Raw genomic sequence first — 21,620 nt, forward strand, 5'->3', positions numbered from 1 at the left:
TATTATCAGGGCTATAAAATATCTTTTTGGTCTCAGTTGGAGGATTAAGAGATTTAGAGATTAAGAGATTCACAGATTTTCTTTACATCCATGTCTCCTAATAATTATGTTAATTTACAAATAATTTGCATTAGAAAATACATTTTATTTGAAACCTAATGCTGCTCAGATTATGGTTTTTTTTTACCAAACATTAATATTGAGTACAGTGAACAACATTCACTTTTATCATATCAGTTAAAATTGAAAACACTGACTTGACTGACTTATATTGTATGAGTTGTATTATATATGTATTATACATATATTTTTTTAATTATTATTATTTTTTTTTTTTTACCCTTATCTTTTTTGGGGGGGGGGTGTTTCACTGAGAGCAACGCTCTGATCACATTCACAGTTACAGTTATACATTCACACCCGGAAACTGTCCAGTAGAACCAAAGTCTGATCTACTGGTCACTGAGCAGCTCTATTAGAGCAGTTGGGGTTAAGGGCCTAGATCAAGGTCTCTTCTTTTTCACTTTCCCCATCCAGATTTATCCTGCCGGTCTGGGGGATTGCAACCTTTAGTGATGGACTAATATTAACCCAAAACCAAGAGTCCTTCCCAAAGTGTTTTAGTTGCCTAAATCTAACAACACGTACAAGACAGGGTGGTGTCTCTGGTGTCAAAGTCCTGTGTATTGTACATCCAACCATCCACCCCAACACGCTTCCTGCATTGGAAATAACATTCAGAGAAATCCAGAGTAGCTGCCAGTCCAAGCCTTTTTCTGTGTTCTTCATGTCATCAAGTGCCTGTATTTAAGCACATATTTAGCCAACAAATCCTCAAAATTAAACAACAAAATGTTTTTGAGGAAAAAACGTTGCCAGTGATAATCCTGGCAGCAATAATATATTTCCAATTGAATTTGGCAAAGGAAATTATTAGTATATTAATGTATTTTATAGGAGACAGGGTTGATTATTATATGCCCAAGAACCTATGGTTTAAACTCTGTTTCCTTGTCATTTTACACTGTATGGTAAAACCATATATATTTTGAAAGGGAGCCTATGAGTTTTACTAAGGCAGATTTGTTGGTAAGGTGTTAATCAATGTGCCACATTCCATACCCACTGACCTTCAGCCCCACTTCTGCATCTGTTCTGGTGTGAAATCTGTAAACGGGAGGAAGGGGCAGAGGTGCAGCCTTGATGCTGATGCAACACTGTTCAGCTCTTGCCTTAGAAGCTCACCTTAGCAGAGTAGCTGGTAGCAGTAGCAGTTTTTTATTAGCTTTATTGATAGTGAAGTATAAAATTAAAATCATGTGTCTAAAGGATATCCCAGCTCAGGGTACACACTACACAGGTCGCTAGACTATCATAGGGCTGACACAAGGTACAAGGTATAAGGTAGATTTATTTATTATTTTACAACACAGGGTTGTGAAACTACTCACAGAAACAGACGTTAAATACAAAAATTATATACATATACAGACAGACAACCATTCACACTTACAATCACATGTACGGGCAAATTCCCCAATTACGGAGGAAATCAGGGCAACCAGATGAAACCCATGCAGACACAGGGAAAACTCCACACAGAAAGGTCCCACATTACTGGTGGCTTCAAACTATTACTTTACTACTGCAGCTTGACAATGTGTGTGTGAAACTAGGTCAAATTTGGCAGGCAACCTGAAGGTTATAACCAATGTTCAATCTTCCTTTTATAGTGATTTTTTTTTGTTTGTTTTAATAGATTTGAGTGCGCTCCCTACAAAGGGTAAAGCTAAATATCACCCATGCCCTAGTCCTTGCAGATCCTTCCCCTCCAAGGCAGATACATTAAGCAGCTGTCCAGTGTGTCTGGATATGTTGCATGCTAAAGCTGCAAATTCTAACCTGGAGACCTGCGCGAGCTGTTACGAGTTTACCTCCTAAGCCCCAGCCACCACAGTTAGTACTGTCTGTTGACGAGATATCACTTGCCTTTTTGAATGACTTCTCTGAAGAGGATGTTGCAAAAGGAAGAAAGAGGAGCTGTCTAAAGGATCTTGGTCCTGTGGATTTGCCAGCTGAGGTGGATGGACCGCACCTCACCCTTATTTGCTCTGTGCTGGGATGCGGTCAAGCGTCTTAAGTTGTAGTGGCCAACTGCAAACCAGACAAGCAAGAAGTAATTCCCTCCTGCAAGACAGAAAGTGTTGGTCTTTTGACTTCAGAGCTCACGCTACCTGCTTTCCCTGCTGCTGACCCATTTCTTGGAATTGGATTGTAAGGATTCTGAAAACTTACCAGGCAGAGACACTTGGGGACCCTGCATGATGCTCTGTTAGAGAAGGACAATCACAACAGGATATGGGATGAGGCTTGCAGGATTGTCAGTTTAATCCTGTGGTTCTCTAGCACTGCAGCTATTACGTAACGTTATTACATTACATTATGCACAACCAAGACAGTGGCAGTCTAACATCACCTGTGACTACGATTTATTAAGACATTTTGAATTTCTTTATCAAGTGTTGAATTTCCAGGATTGATCTAGCATTCTCTGGAGGGAATCCTGATCAGCTGCGATCAGAGGAAGAAGTGTTAGGAGGCTATGTGTTTGAGTCGGTCAAGACATTTTCTTGTACAGTCCAAACCAACTGGTAGCCATAGTTGCCGTTACTCCCTTACAAAGAAGACTGCTTTATGGCACAAAGCAGGAAAAGTAATGCTCCTTTCCCAGCACAAATGGAAGAGGGAAAAACATCCTCTCTTATTCAGGAAGCAGCAGAAGTATTGGAAAATGTGATCTTAATTTGGAGAAGCACTAACACAAACAATTCCTAGATGTGGATAGAGACCATCACCTTTATCATAGCTGTACAATTTCATAAAAGAAACATAACTTTCAGTAGGATAGTTTGACAGTCTTCTCAGTCCTGCCCTCACCTGTCTCAGCTGCCGCTCAGAAGTGGCCTGGTCCCTCCACTCCACACCAGACATCCAAGGAGCTAATCAACTTTGACTGTGCTGTCTGGGCGTGGTGGTGGCAGTGTCTTTGATGGGTGCAGGTTTGCAGCAGGGATTAATCTCACCGCACTAAAGTATCTCCCTGGCAGCTGTTGGCATGTGCCGTCCACCATTGATCGGGCCCGTCTGTGTTGGCAGGGCTGCATAATTCTATTTAATGTATGACGAGCGAGGGGTTCTCCAGGCCTGTCACAGTCAGTGTGGACCAATCCAACTGGCCTCATGCTAATGCGGCTTGCCAGGCCTCCCCAAGGACAAAGCCTAGCTTTCGGGAGCACAGAGGAGGACTCATTCTGCCCATGCCGATTCGTCAAACAGGAGAAGAGAACTGCATCTCCAGGTGATCCCAAAAACAGCCAGACAGCATGAAAGTGAAAGCAAGGATGAGACAGAAAGAATACGACAACCCAGAGACAGAGAGAGAAGATACGACTGAATGAGAGCGATGCCTCTGATCAGAAGGTTGTTAAATGGAAAGACACTAACTGGCTGCTAGGGGAAATTAACATTTATTGTCTCATTGATGGAATCTGCTGAGTGTGTGTGTGTGTGTGTGTGTGTGTGTGTGTGTGTGTGTGTGTGTGTGTGTGTAAGGAGTTAGGAACTGTCTCCGCTTAGTTGTTTGTTTGTCCCTGTGTCATACACCACTGATAGCGTTTTGCTAAAACCTGTGGAATCCCACAGCTGCATTTCAAATTCAATTTCAATATGACAGGAATATTACTAATATAGTAAAATTACAGCAAAACGTGTGATGTTATAATTCCAGGTTAAAACAAGTAAAGTAGTGAAACTGCATCATTCATACAGAACAAGAATTATTGTTGACTTGAAATGAAATATTAATCCTTGAAAGCACTACGGCAGTCTACTGGAAAACCACTCCGTCTCTTTTACATGATAGTTTCACATGAAACTCTAGCTGAAAGTACAAGAATTAAAGAGTTCTTGTTGGTTTTGACCACTGGTTACATCACCAGCATGAGTCAAAATAATCTATTTGATGGAACCCTTTATTTATACTATTTCCCTAGCAAAGCTAGTCCATAACATATAGTATGTAAGGTGAGTTATACAACACTGTATTAAAGGATTATTACAATTTATTGGATCTTAATTTCTAAGGTTTGGCTTGTTGGCAACCTGTCAGATTGTCTATCTCCTGGAGTTTCTTGTCCTGTCCAACTTCTTTTTTGCAATGTTGCCGTGTTCCCAGATCTCAGCAATTACTTTGGTGAATACAAGGATATTATTAGCGATAGGAATGATCCCCAAAGTTATGAAAGTAAGATTCAAGTTGTAACAATTACTACACTGATCAATCAAAACCAAATTTGATGCTGGTTATAGCATAAATGTAATCCTCAAACACTTACTAACTAACATGACTCTTTAGCAATTGCGCAAAGCTGTATTAGGACATACAGTAGTATAAAACAGGAGACTGAGGTATAACACACTTTAGGACATGAGAATACATTAGGGCATTGACAAATCGAAATTTTCATATTTAGGCAAAACAGCGCTCTTTGAGCAGTGCTTTAAAATAAATGAGCTAAACATGCTAACATTTCCTAAATAGCATTAAATACAAAGTTCAGCTCAGATTGATCCGGAAGTCACTAGTTTCGCAGTTATTTAGTTGCACAAAAAAGTTTCGGACAAATTCAAACTTTGGTGCCAGATGTAAGGTGATCAACAAAGTTATTTCATTGTATCCTCTAGGGACCTTGAATATCTGTAACACATTTCATATAAATCCATCCAATAATTGTCAAGATATTGCACTCTGAATTACAAATGTCAGACTCATGATGGAGGAACAGTCAAGGAATCACAAGTCAGTAGGATTCATCACCTGGGGCCAATGTAGGCTATGTCATCATCTTAATAAGCTACACTTAACTTGACAGTACATGTTACTTATATTATTACATTGTATTATTATACCGTACATACTTATCATCAACCGGTAAATCCACTTTGTACTTTACACTTATTTTAATTTTATACTTATATCCACTTTGTACTTAATTTATCTTACCTGTATTATAGTGTATTATATTTTGATTTGTTTAGTACTTCTATTCCTGTGTGATTTGTACTTCTATTCCTGTGTGCAGTGATGTGATAGTGAGTCGCTGTAACGAAAGACTTCCCCCTCTGGGTTCAATAAAGTATTTCTGATTCTGATTCTGATGTCTGTACAAAACATTAATGGCAATCCATCCAGTAGTTCTTGAGATATTTCAGTCTGGATCAAATGGTGAACTGACAGACCAACATTACCATCCCTAGAGCCACGCAGCTATAGTGGCTAAAATGTAATAAAAATCAACATGAAAGAAATATAATGATTGCCACTAGGTGCTAGTGATGTAACTGGATTTTTTTTTGGGTGGGATCAGGTTGTAACTTTCGACGAATGTTGAACAGAATTCTCCTGCACCACCATTGTGAAGCGAATACTAAACAAACATTGGCAATGCTCACAAAGCTTTAATAACTATTATTAATGGCTGGCCGCTCTAGATAGGAAGAAAAGCCAGCTGAGAAGACATTTCACACCTTAATCAGGTAGAAAAATAGCTATTGCAGCATGTATGGTTCTCCCTACAAATGTCACTGCTCATTTCAGAGCTTTTTATCCAGACGCACCATGGTGTCAATTATTTTTGTCAGTTAACAAAGTAGTAATGCACTGGAGCCAATAGCTAGATCATAATGACCATAATAATACTGAGTGTAACATAGCGTGATATTATATTATCAGATGTTTTGCACTAATTTCTTTTTAAACATCAACAGATGTTTCATTGTCAATGACCCAAAATAGACTTCCAGATCACATTTAGACCCATGAACAGATAATCTTACATTTACAATAGCCAATCACAAATACTGTCAAATTGTCAAGAATATAGATATAGTGATATTACACTTATACCATTTTAGCAACAGAGACCTCAGGCAGAGAAGCACAGCATCTTCTACCCTTGATGATATTTATTTAATAAAAACGTGATGATTATTATCCTGGGGTATAGTCTTACAGTGGGTCTTCTATAAGACACACTCGTACACGCATCTGCTTACATACACATACATAATATTGTAAATACAGTATGCAGACAATTGTTATAGTTTTTTAAACCTGCTGTATCAATTGAAACATCAAAATGAACCACGACCATCATAACCATTACTTAGAGGACACTGCCAGTACCAGACTGTCAGGCCCCGGTCTAGGGGTGTCAGAGCACAACATAAAAACAAGACACGAGCAGCACATGCAAAAAAAAAAGAAGTGAGCAATTTATTACTACACACTTGACACTTGAGCTCATCATGATCATCATAATCCAACTTTCATCAATGGTCAAGCTTGCACACACTTCTTGTGCCTTTCCCACCAATTTACACTGTAACAACAGACTCCACACATTTTTAAGGTCACCGATGCATTCAAAAGCATCAACCTAACTCTCGCTAAAGGGTGGAACTGAAGCAATATGCCATCTTACATCAAACTGGTCAGAATTAGTGGTGGGGAGACGCATACTCACATTAGTGGACGTCACCTGATACAAAGGTCTGTCCAGCTCCATAGCTCTTATGCGGAGGTGCATAAGCGCAACCTCGAGGGTTTTTGTTTTGAGCTCCACCTCTCTTAGGCGGAGGGCCAGCTTTAGATCCTCCGCATCCACCCCAACCTACAACAGTGCTACCGGGTCTGTGCCTGAGGCCTGGGTGATGGCAGGAGCCCCTGCCCCTACCTTCACCTGGCTGCTGAAGGCTTGTGAGGCCGTGGCGCTTACCACCAGAGGCTTTGCTTTTGTGACTACACCCCTCTCCACCAGCTGCTCCGACAAACTCTTGATCTCTGCCTTACGTGCATTCAGAGGGACGGAGATGTTAAAGACAAACAAAAAGAGATTTACTAAACCTAACTCCCTGAGCTAATCAATAAAGGACAAAACCAATGTCAACAAAAATGGCAATTCACCCGTACGGCTTCATGCTATCAAGTGCTTAATCTAATTACAAAATGTGCTAGGTATTGTTAGTGGTAAAGCTAGCGCTAACCACAAGTTAACAGAGGCAAAACAGTTGACTAAACTCACTGGACTAAACAAACGATTTTCACAGAATCTCACAAAGTACACCAAGATGGAGGAAACGAGCAACCACAGCTCTGCTGTCAACAACAGTCCTCCGTCCCTCTCCAGAACCAGGAAGCTAAATAGAAGAATATCATCTATAGGCATTGTTTTTACACACAGAAGGACAGAATCACAGACCAAAAACAGAACAAGTCTCATGTTTAAACCAGGATCCATAAAAAGCTAACTGTGGGAGTTGGAGTCAGGTGAATAAGGGATAACTTCAGTTTATTACAGCTTTGGTCTTATTTTCCTAGTTTTGGCCAACATTTCTGTTGGTTATGACAACATAATATTCAACAAAATTGAGATCTAGGAACAGGGCGGCAACATACAAACGAACTTCCTGGTTTAACTTTTACCTGCTGTTCTTGCTGTAGCTGTGCCTCATTGCATTTTTCTGAATAATTATTTTTGTCATTAAACTGGAGATCACAACTTTATTTTAAGTTAGCGCTTTCTCACGACCTTGATTTACTGTAATTAGCAAAAGTTTTTTAGAGAATAATAAGATTGCAAGTCCTATATATATTTAGAGATAACAGTTTTATCAATTTTAGTATCTGATAACTCTGATAAATGATTGTCATAACTGTAATATTAGGTCTATTTACTATTTATCTAGCATTCATGCTTTGTTCTCTCTTGAGACACCTCTTTTGAAGGAGAGAGCGAAGAATGAGACTCCAGGAAAGACGACATAAACAGTTCACTCGAGATAACATTATAGTTAAATTGTTAATAATGATTTGAAGTTTTATTTATTTTGCCCATGGTGTCTTGTTTGTCTTAAAAATGATAAATAAGTCGTCTTTCATTGGCTTTCCACTCTCTTGGTGTTGGAAGAACCCTGATCCAGTGTCACACAGTGTAAATTCCCATGGATGATGATGCTCCCCTTAGTGGTGGTCTCATTTGTTGGCAGTAATAATGCTAATGTATCAAATTTAACAAGATAATTATTATTGATTAAAATGCTAACTAAGCATAGCAACTTTAAAATTAGCATGTCATTTGATTTGACAAACGCATACAGACCAAGCTTGAATTCATGTTCAAATCTTTTATTTTGTGCTGTTTGCCCTGATCCCTGCCCTCTCCCAGACTCATTCCAAGAAACTCCCCACAGCAGAAGCCCATGTTGTTTTAAATTTTATTAATAGCAACATCAGAGTACTAAATGTACAGAGGACGAATCGAATGAGAATCGCATTTACAGTGCTTGCAAATACAGAGCTTAGTAGTACAAGAGTAACCAAATCAAAGTCACCTGGAAATCGAAACGTTTACCAATAACTACAAAAGGAAGAGATGTGGTTCATAAGACACAAAATAAAAGTTATACAACATTTAGCCGTCACAGAGACAGACTGGAGTCCCTTTTGCGGAGGTGTGTTGTGTGTGTATATGTGTGTGTTTGTATACTATAGTCATAGGTCTTATACAAAAGTTAACAGAGGTACTCATTGATATATTAAACACAAATATAAAAAGTTTAAGAGTCACAAAGTACAAACTCTTCATTTTTATGGCGACAACACAACTCGAGTCAGGTTCTTTCATGGTAGGTATGGATTGTGATTGTAAGTCAGCTTCAATGAACAAACTACTGTGTGTGCACATAGCCCTTCCCTCCCCCCCCCAAAAAAGACAAAAAAAATCCTACACGACATCCTAACCCCTAGAAATTGAAAATGTATGTATGATATTTATGTTTCTTTTTTTACACCTTTATCCACTCTAATTTTGATCAAACCTCAAGGAACAAGCAACCACGGATCTATATTTTCCTGTTATCCTAACTGTCCTTTCCGTGTCACTCATTCCAAGCCTACACTTTGTTCTGAAGCCATTGTACAACGTTGGAGGCCCTCTATGCAAATTAAATGCCGCAACAGTAGATTTGGGTCACGCAGCTAGTCTCCATCTAGAAGAGGGATTATGGGAGAATTGAAATGTTGCAAAAAAAAAAGTTGTTGTTGTTTTTCTTTTTTCAAGTCTTTGACTGTATTGATAAGCACTGACAGTGAGAGTGCCTTAGCTCTTGTACATAGAAAAGTAAAAACATGACCCGAGAGGAGAGTCGGAGCCCTCCAGTTTAGATACAGTAAGCGCACAGTATGTGATTTTGTGAAACGAGGAGAAGCGGAGTGAGGAGCTACAGTTATCTGATGGCGAAAAAATGGATTCAGTGTCAGTTATCAGTCTATAAATATAAACTTTGTCCTTTCCTCTGAGTTCATTGTCAAATCAAATATTTTCTTCTTCCTACTGAGTCTCACCTTGCTGTTTGAGCAACCTGCTCTCGACCTTTTTAAAAATTAAAAACACCACATCACCACAATGCCAGCTGTGAAACATGTTTCTACACTAATCAGACACCCAAAGGCCATGATTAAAGTCGATATATTGATTCCCCTCCTCTCGTCAATGCTTCTGATGATATGGAAAAAACAAACCTTGGCCTTGGAGATGTTCAGCCAGCATCTAATTCAAACAACACCTACGTCAATAAGTTCCACTCTGTATGTCTGACATGCAAACAGGAATCACAGTCCCTGCAAATGAGTGTGCAGCACATCCTTCATCTTGACAAGAAAACCCTTGCTGATTGATAGCTTGTTTGTGCTGAAGGGAGCATAGGTTTTGTGGGTTGCTGAAGAGACAGAAACGGGAGCCGCAAAATATTCATTAGTTGTGAAAAAGGCATGTCAAGTCTTTGGTGTCTGTTTAAGACTTTTCTACAAGCGCCGACGCCCTCCGTTGCCACTGCCGTTGCCTGCGATGCTCTCAGATAATGTTTCCTGAATCAAATCTGACCAGCGGAGTGGAATCATTCTTCTCCCTCTTAGCTATAATACACCACACTCATCAGCTATCCTGAAATATAAACTGAAAAGGCAAGAAAGCAGTAAGGCATTTCCTTACATATCAGTTTGATTTTAGACAGAGGTAAAAGGAGGAAAGGTGATGTATGCTGATGTCTCCAGATATTCGTGCCTGTTTGAAATATATATCATATCTGCAAGTTACATTTTCCTTGTCTAAATGTTCTTCAGGAATGCAAAGTGAACTGCTTTTAGCTGGCAGCTCCTTGTGATTTCAATTAGGGATGTTAACAATGCAAACAAGCTTTTCAAGGCTAACTGAAGTAAAACCCTAGAAACCCTTTGCTGTACAGCATGAAACAGAAAGAAATTCAAAATGTCAAAGTTTCCCTTAGTTCAATAATCAGATTTTGTAGGTTTTAAAGAATGAGAAATCAGTCCCACACAATCAGTATTAGCTTGGTATAAAATTTCAACAATTTTCAGGAGGGTCACATTGGCATTTTACAATTATCAGGTACAGTCTTAGTACAGAAACTTGGCAACAACAAGTATCTTTTTTGATTAAACAGTTTGCAACAATTCAAAAAACTAGCGTGGTCACAACTAGTGAACCACTTCAGCACATATCTCTTACAATCTTCAGTATGTAAGCTTAAGATAATTCGGGTTTGGTACAACTTGGGTTTCATTTTCATACTTTTGGCCATCCTGGAACAGAGCAACATTGCTAAAAAAAGGTTTGACAGGGTACAGGAAATGGGTTTTACCTTGTTGGACTTAATTTTAGCGATGTCGCCATGTTCCCAGATCTCTGCAATGTACTTGGTGAGTACAACGTCATCATAACCTTTAGGAATGTTGGCCAAAGTGACAACAAGACTAAACTGCCACACTAGCAACTCCATGAGGCTGTACTTAGGCACAGCAGTGTTTTGAGCTAATTGCTAATGCCAGCATGCTAACATGCTCGCAATGACAATGCTAACAAGATTGTGTTTAGCAGGTAATGTTTACCATGTTCACCATCTTAGTTTAGTGTGTTAGTATGCTAGTTAAGGGATTGCCAGTCATTAGGATTTATTCATGGATGTCTCTAGCAAATTTCATGGCAATCTATCAAATAGATATACTGTATTTCAGTCTGCACCAAAGTGGTGGACTGACTGACCAACAGACCGACACACTGACATTGCCACTCCTAGAGATAAGGCCTAAGTTGAAATAAAAAACTTTAAAAACTTTGATAAATAAAAAAAGCGAATGACTTAGGGCTGACCCAAATGCGGAGCAGAAGTGCTCGAGTTGACGACAACTCGTTACATTACATAACACTGAAATTCAACCGTGGTGTTCTGTTGGGAGATGCAGTGACTTAAACCAACGGTGAGTAAGAAAAAGTAAAAAGAATGTGTAATTTGTTAAAGTAGAGTAGAGTGTGCAGTGTAAAATTCCCTACTCCCGGTCGAAACTTCAAATATTCGCGGGTAACTCTCATTGATGCTTCGCAGCCCCAAAAATGGTATTCAGGACAGCCTTAGAATGACTTACCTCATCATTGTGTGTAACTTTGATCTTGGCATTTTTTAACCAGGTCAATTTAGCAGTTGCATCAAAAGGAAAATCCAGACAAAGAGTAGGTAACACACCGTCTTCCATTCACAATTCTTTCTTTAGACGTCTTTCCCTGATTATTTCACATGTTCATAAATGCTAATATTAGTTTTCGTAGTCATTACAATAAAGTATGTTGCAAATCGTACATGTTCTGGGGCAGTTGTAGCAATATGTATATACAAATACAAAATGAGAAATATGACAAATGAATGCAACTCAGTCTAGATCAAGTTTAGTTGGTTTCTTAGCAGCTACTGTTGAATTTACACTGTTTTTTTTATTATTCATGTGATGAAACACTCTATATTAGAATTCATGTAGAACTGATGTTTCAGAACAGAGTCATTGGTTTCCCAGCCAATCATGAAAACAGCAGAACCCAAGATATGATCACAACACCTCTTTGAACCACTCAGTTACTTTCAAACATTCCACCTGGAAATCACTCTCCAGTCTCTGAACTATTGCAGCGTCTACTGAAGTATTATACTGGTTAGCTAAAGATATAATACAAGTACTGCTTGAAAGTGCAGGTAGGAAGCTTGGCACAAGGTTAGTTTTGTGTTTTAAAAGAAAAACCATAATTACACATGTAAACAAAGACACTATCCCCGACCTAGCTGAAACCTTCCCAAAAACGGGAGAGGTCCTGAAAAATAGAACACACCTGTACACAAATAGAAGCAAATATATAGAAAATACATTTACACGTGTATAATATACAGTAAGTTTTCATAACCCTCTATTAAGATAACACTCTTCATTCAAAAAAATATATGTTATGTCAAAGAAGCAACTCCGCAGCCTGACACACATGTGAGGCTGAATTGGTATGGGTCATTCATGAGAGTGGTTTTCATGTTGTGAATGGGCAAAAGCAGGAGTTTTGCACCACAGTGTTTATCCCAGGCCGCCTTGGCACCTCCTGAATGGCTCACATTTACAGATACTGATCTCACTGGGACAACCTTTTTTTTTTTTTTTTTAATAATCCTTTAAGGAAGTGAGGACAAGCCTTAAAACCACCTAAGTGTATTACTGGAGATCCACTGCCGACACACAATAAAATCCACCTTTTAAATCTGTACATATTGCTGTCTGCAGCCGAAAACGTTTACAATTACAGAATTGTATTTGTGCTTTGTACAAACCCACAGCACAATAAAAGGTAGATTCATAGGAGGCTTCCTTAAAAAGCTTTATATCACAAAGATAATCTGTCTTTCAGAGCTTGAGGTTGATAATAAAATTCATGGTGCCAGAAAGCTCTCGGGAGAGCTTTACTGTTCTTCCTGACCATGGAGTTCCCTCACCTTGACTTAAGAGATAGTTTAAACCAATTTGGCAGCGGCTAATTGGTTTGTCATAATCCCCTCACTTCAACAATACACTGACAGAGTGTTTTAGGTCTTTGAAAAAAAAACAAAAAAACTTCTTTCTCATAGATCTGTATCATATTTTAGCACTGCCTCCTTCGCCACACAAACAAGCATTCTATTTGTGCACAACCCCCAACTTCCTGGCTGTGATAGCTGAAATTCTGATATGCTATAATATTGTCCTCAAGTATTGAGTGGATCTGGCTCTGGAGAGAGCAAACTAAACTTTCACCACACATTCGATGAGGGAATTCCTCCCTGCTTACATTTTGCATTTAAAACACATGATGCAGATCATTTTGATCCTGAGGCCCAGGACTGCACTACTTTGCAGCACCTCTTTCACAGCTTCTTCTTCATTCTTAGTTAAAAAACTGAGGATAATTTTATGTTCCGTCTTCAACAAATTGGTTGATGTTCTGCTGACTATAATTCAGACTTTTAGGTTAAAAAAATAATTGATGAAAAGTGAACCAATCTGGGAGTTGGGTGGGGATGTTCATTTACTATCTGTGGAGGGATTCATTATTCAATCTCTTTCCTATTTATGCAAATTATCACATGAATTATTTGAATTTGAAGCTCAAATTGAATCTATTCCACTCTTTAAGCACTGAGGCTCGGATCTAAATCATACCCAATCATTAGAATTTATCCCAAACAGCTGCTGAGACCAACATAAAGTGTGCAAGAGAGCTGGACAGACCTGAGGCAGTATGAATGTCCTGTCCAACTCCATGCAGTCTGTTGTGGCTGTCCTTACTCAATCTATACATGAATTTTGCTGCAATGGAATTTGTTGCAACAGTGATCCTGCATCACAGAAACCTTTTGTTTGTTTTTTCATTACGCCAAATCAGGTAAAATTCTTACATAATAAGTAATTGGAGCAGGCCTTGGACTGGCTTGCACCAGGTGTATTCAGATGATTTTCTTTATTGTTATAACCTCAGCTCAGGTGGGAGTATTTAATTAACAGTACTGAATCCCAAGTGCTTTGGACCTCCAGTGTTAGGGCTGTGGCAGACTTGTCTGTGTAAAAAAATAGACTTAACTATTCTGTTTTTAAAATGGGACCTATAGAAACGATGTTTTAAAATCAACTGTTCAATAAAGCATATATCGTTTCTTTTTTCTGTCTTCTCTCTTCCCCAACTAATAGAATAGTGCTTCATATAAATATCTTTTAGACTCTTTTGCAACACATTTCTTAAAACTATTTCAAAACATATTCAAATACATTTGTAGCATTTTTTTATCTTTCACATTTCTTAAAAAACAAACAAACAAACAATGTAGTTGGAGTCGATACAGGGTTAATATAGCGCTCTTTGTGTAGTCCATCAGTTCTTGTTGAAACTTCCTTCTATCCAGGTTGTGGCACATAGTGGCATTATTGGCACATTGTTCAAAAATACAGTTCATCTTCCACCCACAGCAGCTCCGTGGGTTCCTTTTTCAAATGTCAAGTGTTTCCCTTAAGACATCCGTGACGTCCAGAGTCTTGTCCCACACATCCTGTAAATATACCTATATATAATCTATATCTAAATGACTGTACGTTCCTTGAAATATGGAGTGGCAGCGTTGTGGCTGCTCTGCTTGTCATCTCTAGAAAAATAAATATCTTCATCAGTGTCCAAAGATGAGGTGATCACACTATTTTACAAAAGAAGCTGTTTTGTGTGTTTCTTGTTTCCAACTGGATCCTGTGGAGATGCGGAGAACAAAATCATAATTACATCTCATTATGGGCCCAGCGCAAAAGAAAATAATCACTGTAACACAGATTTTAGAGGATTTTAAAAACCAGCCTTCTTTCCACTTAGGGGGAATTGGTATCCAGCGCTTGCATGAAATACATGCAACCCAGTGCCTTTCTCAAACCAGATGAAAAGGAAATGCTGTATTTAAAATCTGTACTGTTGAGGCCTGCTATAACATACCCTTAAGCCTAGGACATACATTAGGTTTGCAGTATAATAATATAGGTTCTTATGTCTTTCAAGACTACAGCATTGGGAGCATGCTGTGTAGAGCTGAGCTGACTGAGACTAATGTGTGTCCGGACAACGGCGAGGCACTGTCCTCTCACTACGCTACCTGCAGGCAATCTATTCCTTTTAAAATCTGGGTCAATAGCAGACGTTACACCTCCCCCCGGGCTTCCAGCAACACTGTGGGGCCAGAGCATGTGTTTAACTTTCACGCTTTAAATTTCAAATGCTGGCCATTCTGGCATATATTAACCATGCATAAAAATATGTCAATATTGTCAATAAGTCAAGTGAAAGTGCCTCTTTACTCCTAAAAATGTTCAAAACAATATGCTATTGGTGCAAGGATAAGAGTGACAGCATAAATATAAATGAAAATGTTTAGATCTGAAGAGTGAAATCATTAAGCTTATTAATACTGATATATACATAATTTGTCTGTTATCTCTACTAAAAACCTCTGGAAAAACTGGAAATTTTTCATCACTGCACAGAAGATGGAAAGGAGCATAATCCTGTCACAAATAACAAACATATGCCAAGTTCCCTTCTATTCCCAAAGTGGGGCAGCATCACCACAGGGATCGTGGTGGCTAAGGCTCAGACGATGATTTGCAAGGGGACAAATTGCCACAGTACCCACCAGAGCATGAATTCAGGAAGTCTTTTCCACCCACAGGAAGTGAACAAGGCCTTCAGCTCGTCAACAAGAGATCTCAAACCATTTCTCTGACACAAAGGCCACAGGAATCAGTTGTCGTTCAGTGGGGGAGGGCCTGTAGGATAAAGTGCAAGAGGTAAGAACATTAAGTAAACTCCTGTTGATGGATATGATGCAGTTTGATTGGTTACATATACATAAATACATGTTTAATCTGAATTGATTCTGAAGTGACATTATTGTTGAGCAAGTACATTAATAGGTTTCGTTAATATGCAGGTATGTTAATATGTTTCAGTACACAAACATTTTTTTCAATAGACTTCATACATCCTCCAAGGCCTACTGTAATAATCTCCCTAGCTAGCCTTTAGTGCCACTGTCAACATTGTATCATTGGTCACAGATAAACATAAACAGAGAGACAGTGATAATCCCATAGTGAGACTTCCATTTCTTGGTGGAGGTAAAAATCCTGGATTAATCAGCAATTTTGTTGTAAACAAGTCAAAATGTGGCCATCTATCCATGACTTAAAATAAATAAATCCAGACACTTTGGACTATTTACACCAGATGAATTATCCTACCCTCACTGCCAGCATAATGAATCTGTTACAGGGTTTAGATACACAGAGTAAGTGTGACCATCTTTGCTGGCCCTGCAGCTTAGATGACTGTTTCTGTTATCCACTCAGACAGTAAACACTGTCAAAACTCTACCAAGCTTATTGTCACACTACATATTCATGATAATTTAAGGTATAATAGCACAATATACCAGATTTCTATGTAAAACGCACCTGCCTTGTCGGTTTATATCACAAAGAGAGACGCATCTTTACCCACAGAGAGGAATGATTTAAACAGTGTAATGCAAATACACCAATGACTCACCAATGTTACATCTTTTGCCTCTCTTTTGATATAAAGCAGCACAGATTAGCTGGTAAACATGGATGTGTTGTGTGCAGTTTACTGATATCACATGACATAACTTCTGGGTATTGAAGTTCAGTTTTCAAAGTATATATATACATACACTCGTCTACCATTTGAAATGCTGTCAGAAAAATCAGTTAGTCAGAAAATGGCACTGTAAAGACTTCACATTCCATTTCCCTACATCTATAATTTGACTCATTACACAACAACAAAAATCACTGGTAGATGTAGATTGTTGTGTGCAGCTTGAGCCTGCTGAGACACACCACTCAGCCAGGTGTCAGGCAGATGGACGAGGAATGAGGCAATGGACAACAGCAATAAAGGCGACCAATTTATGTGTGGATTTGCTCTGACGGTGGCTGTTTGTGGTTCAGAGTAACAGCACACGCAAGGAGAAGAGTGTAAGGAATCCAAGCAAAAAGTAGAATTACCATGATTGTTATTTCAGTGTACGCTTTCTCATCCATTTGCATTTGTCATCTTTTTATATGCTTTATAATTTAATGTGCAAGTTATTAGAACATTTATACCCTCATAAAACCATTATTATGAGGAAATACACATTGGTTTCTTAACCCAATTTAAATTGATCTAGCTTTGCACTTCAGCATGGGGTTTCATAATATTTAGGCCATTAGACATAACTATAATAACTGTAGTGGACAGAGACTTCACTTTGGAAAAGCACAAAGGGACTGTGGATTTCCAGTTCTGGCTGACTGAAAAAATGTTCCGGTGGGCGTCCACCTTTTGTGCTACAAACAGCCCTGGCCCAGCGTACCTGTTTCCGTTGTAAGCAGTCTTATAGACAGGTGTCTGCTGGATCATCTCATCAGTGTAGATGGGCACAGCAGTCCGAACGCACTCATGTGAGCACTGCAGGCTGTCATTGTAGGCAGTGAATATGTCCACCTTGCTGGGCACCCGGGCTGGGGTGAAGTCTGTCAGGTTTTGGCAGCTTTCTTCCTGCTGGTGGATCTTGCGCTGATGACTATTGTGGCGGCCATTCCCCGACTGCGCACAGCTACAAAAACACGCACCAAAGACAAGAAACAAACATAAAATCATACCTTGAACCTTTAGTCATCTACAAGGATTTCTGACAGAGTGTGACATTCTTCAGTTAATGTCTTTATGAATAAAAAAGTAAAGGAATCTTTCCTACCAGTTTTTAAGGACGAGTGTTGTGATCAAGGCTGCGATAACCATAATGAGAGACACAGTGATTGTGATTATCTGGTGAACTGCTAAACCTGCAAAAAGACAGAAATAAACACAAGAGCAGAGAATTACAATCATTTGAGGAGGGAATGGTTTCCTGTTGTTCACAGCAGAGAGCCATGCACTTCACTTCTCTTTTGTTTTCTGTAATGTGCAAACCCACTGTGCTCTACAAAGTATCGAGGGCAGCTCACTTAAAAAGTAGAGGATGACAACCCGGAATAATTTTGCTCTTCAGTAAGTATTGATGACACTGTTATCCACTGCTATTCATAATTTAAGAGTAATATGAATTATTCCATTACAGTACAGCCAACTGTAATGGATAACCAAGTACAGGTTTTGTCTAAGAATTTATACAAGTTATTATTATTATTACATCATTAAAATAAGAAAATAAACCCAAATTCATATGTTTAGTTATTGGTTGACTATATTATGCCTATGTATACTAACTCCTTATTCCTAAAGTAAGACATTCCCTGTTGCCTTCCCAGTTTTATATTTCAAACAAATGAATCTTCCAACAGCAGCCCCACACACTGAAAGCTGGTATGCTTTTATAACCTTTTCTCACCTGAAAGTATCTCTGTAGATTTTGCCCTAAGGCTTTTATTTAAACACTAAGTGAGAGCAAATTACTTGATATGGTACATCAAATAAAATATTTGATCAAAAGGTGATCCTGATAGGTAGTCTGAATGCTCTGAAATGGGAGGCATGTTAAAGGAGGGGTATGTGATTCTAATCCAATACACGTCTTTTTGTCAAATTCAGCGAATATCTGCTCACGGTCTGCTAGCTGTCCGTTCTGTGTGTGTTGCGTTTGTACGCAGCCCTGGCTCTGTAAATGGGAAATAAACAAAGTGGCTCGGACCGAGCCACACGACACAATTCCAACCATTCCAGCCATGATTTGTGTGTCAGGTTACGTTAAATGACTTGCCAACAGACATTCAGCTTACTTTCTAGTTTGCCAAGACATGCTGTTGTTGTGATGTTAGCTACAGTAGCAGGGGAGTTGTGTGTATCGCTGTCTGGAGCTGCTGTGCTGGCTCTGGGAAACCGTCTCGTCCTCTCTGGCTGTTAGCTTCGCAGCAGCAACTGTTGCAACAGTTTGCTAACCCACAACCTAGCTAACTTAATTACATTACTTGCTGTGTCATTGTTCGCTCTATATCATGGTATTTGTCATGGTGTTGGATTTCTCCAGAATCGCATACCCCACCTTTAATGCAGGGTAGAGTAATTAGGATACACACAGACACAAGCATTAAAGCTGGTTTGATACAGCAATTAATTAGGTGTTCATGCTATTCTTCGAAGAGACACATTTAGGACACTGTAAAGATTTATCATACCTTGAATTTAAAACAGTTCAAATACCAAAATATAGAATCAAATATTTGCCAAAAGCATTCTTTTTATGAATGTACAGCTAATGAAAGTGCTGAAACTAGACATGGGCAATAACACAATCAGAAAAATATCAAATTAAATATTTTTATGTTAATCAAACTTAGTGTGACCAACTTGAAGTGCAAAATTGTAGATAAGGAAATAAATGCTGTTAAAATAATATATAATATGCTATTTAATATAATTATAAATGTTTTATGATTTTGGGTTGATATCATCAGTTTTACAATGTGTCGCCTTCAGTGTTTTGACAGTTCTTAAGACCTTACAAGAAAAGAAATATTCCTTGGCTACTTGAGGCTGCAATAATTTAGAAAACACAGCATCTGACAAGTATTATCATCTTAAAAATGGCGAAATGTCATGGCGAATGTGTTACAAAACACTTGCCTATTTGCACATCCAGCAACAGAGAAACATTATCATCCTGAGAAAAAAATATATGTCTCTTTAGCGGCTACATGCTATGTTCACCCGCTAGTCACTAACTTTGTCTGTCTGCTGTTTGGTGCTGGTAGCGTGCAGTAGCTTCATTAGTGCTTTTTCTCTGAAAAAAGCTGCCTGCTACATCTGAAATTTAAGTTGATAATGAAGTTTGTGGGCCAGTAAACCAAAACAATGAGCTAAAAGAGGCTAAAATGCTCCGTACAGCTAAGGGGAACTGCAAAAGTGGTGATAATTCTCTGAGTTCGTCACTACAAGTAGTTTTCACATCATTCATTGATCCATTGTTAATATAAAAATATTGAATAGCGTGGCTTTAAGGAACTATAGACACCCAGCTACTTCCTAGGAAGGCTAATTGATTTCAGTATTTCTGTGATAATGCGATGCTCTGTACTAAGTATCTGAACCCCAGATAATATGTGACAATAAGAAATAGTAACTCCAGCTGAGACCTCTCCACAGGTCACTAGCTTTCTTCTCTTCAAGCGCATTCAAACCAACTGTTACTTTTCATGATGCATTGGGATATTTAAGATCTGCTTGAAATTCTCTGCCCCATTATAGAAAATCATTATTAGACATAATTAAAACCCAATTACAGTTCAATCAAAATGACAGCAACTTGTACAGACTGGATCCTCTATATTTTACAAACACTGAATGGTCAATAGAGAATAATCTCTTGTGAGGATTGGTGAATTCACTGATGATGTTTGATTCAAGAAGGATTATACAACAACAACCTGTAAAATCAAGTCAAACCAGAGCAATGAAAACCATGTCATCATAATTCCACACACTTTTGTAACATCTTCCAGGTATCTGGTTTATAGCCGTGTTTTGCTAAGCTGTCTGGACAGTGCAAAGCCATAAAATTCTGACTATTCTTTAAATGAAGAGCTATGCAGCCTTTTGCTTATGCACTGCATCTTCACCAGCTTAAGTACAACAGCATTGTTCTTATTTAAACTCTCTCACTTTTGCCAGAGGACAGTAATCCACAAACAAAACTGTGTGGTACATATCTAAAATGAGGATTAGTGTGAGCCTATTCAGTTGAACTGTTTGGTTAGTGTGTTGTGTATGTGTGGGTGAGTGATAGAGCATGAGAGCAACTAGGACACAATGACACACTGCAGCAGGTGACGTGCTGCAGGAGGAAAAAAAAACTAAAAAGACAAGCCGTCATGATGAAAATGCCCACGTGGGCCTCATACATCTCACCCCTCCATCAGCCGGCTGCCTAGCTGCTGATCAAGCCAATTTGTCTTCAGGAAGGTTTAAAAGGAAGTGCTGCTCGGTCGTTTTGGGAAAAAAAGCACATGGCCTCTCCTCTGACTGCCTGCTGCCTGGACAGCCTCCTCTTGGATAATAAACTTCTGTGCGCAGGGCCGTGCAAGAGGCAGGCCAGGTCAACCTTGAATTAATGATATCTGCGGTTGGCTCAGGGAAGCCTTAGCTTCCCAGCACAATCAGATTCCCTTGCCACGGCAAAGGCACATTAACTTATCTGGCAAGTCATTTGCATTTCCCTCATATCCCCTCTCTATCCCCCCTCGTCTGCCTCTCTTCCTGTCTCCGGCTGACGTCAAGGCTGTTAAGTTGAAAGTGTTCAGTTATAAATTAACATCTATCCAAGTTCAGGCATAATAGAGCTTGCCCCTGACCTTGATCAATAGCTGAGGTCTCTACTGTGAATTGTTTCATTTTACATTGATGTCAGAGTGAAAGGGGGCACTTCCCAGTCAGGAGATTTCAAATCAAAAGCTTAACTTGGCAAATTTGTCCTGTAAAATCACAAGTGATTAAATCATATTATGGCACTGCATTAGGCTGTGTTCTGTCCCTACCTCTCATGGACACTCCTCTGCCCATGCAAGGGACAACAATGAAACTTCTGAGTAAAACACAAACTGTCATAAA

At 39.0% G+C, this 21,620-nt stretch overlaps 1 protein-coding gene across 1 annotated transcript in view; it reads right to left on the reverse strand.

Moving 5' to 3' along the window:
- Positions 1–8,320: 8,320 nt before the first annotated feature.
- ajap1 (adherens junctions associated protein 1) overlaps positions 8,321–21,620 on the reverse strand; it is a 56,087-nt gene continuing 42,787 nt past the window's right edge. The window contains exons 3-6 of the mRNA XM_044212047.1: positions 17,776–17,863; positions 17,392–17,634; positions 15,646–15,778; positions 8,321–14,714 (exon numbers count right to left, since the gene is read on the reverse strand). Of these exons, the coding sequence (XP_044067982.1) occupies positions 15,706–15,778; positions 17,392–17,634; positions 17,776–17,863 (404 nt within the window). The 3' untranslated portion in view covers positions 8,321–14,714; positions 15,646–15,705. The remainder of the gene's footprint in view (positions 14,715–15,645; positions 15,779–17,391; positions 17,635–17,775; positions 17,864–21,620) is intronic.

The sequence above is a fragment of the Siniperca chuatsi genome, linkage group LG10 (assembly GCF_020085105.1).
Source record: "Siniperca chuatsi isolate FFG_IHB_CAS linkage group LG10, ASM2008510v1, whole genome shotgun sequence".
NCBI classification, from domain to species: Eukaryota; Metazoa; Chordata; class Actinopteri; order Centrarchiformes; family Sinipercidae; genus Siniperca; species Siniperca chuatsi.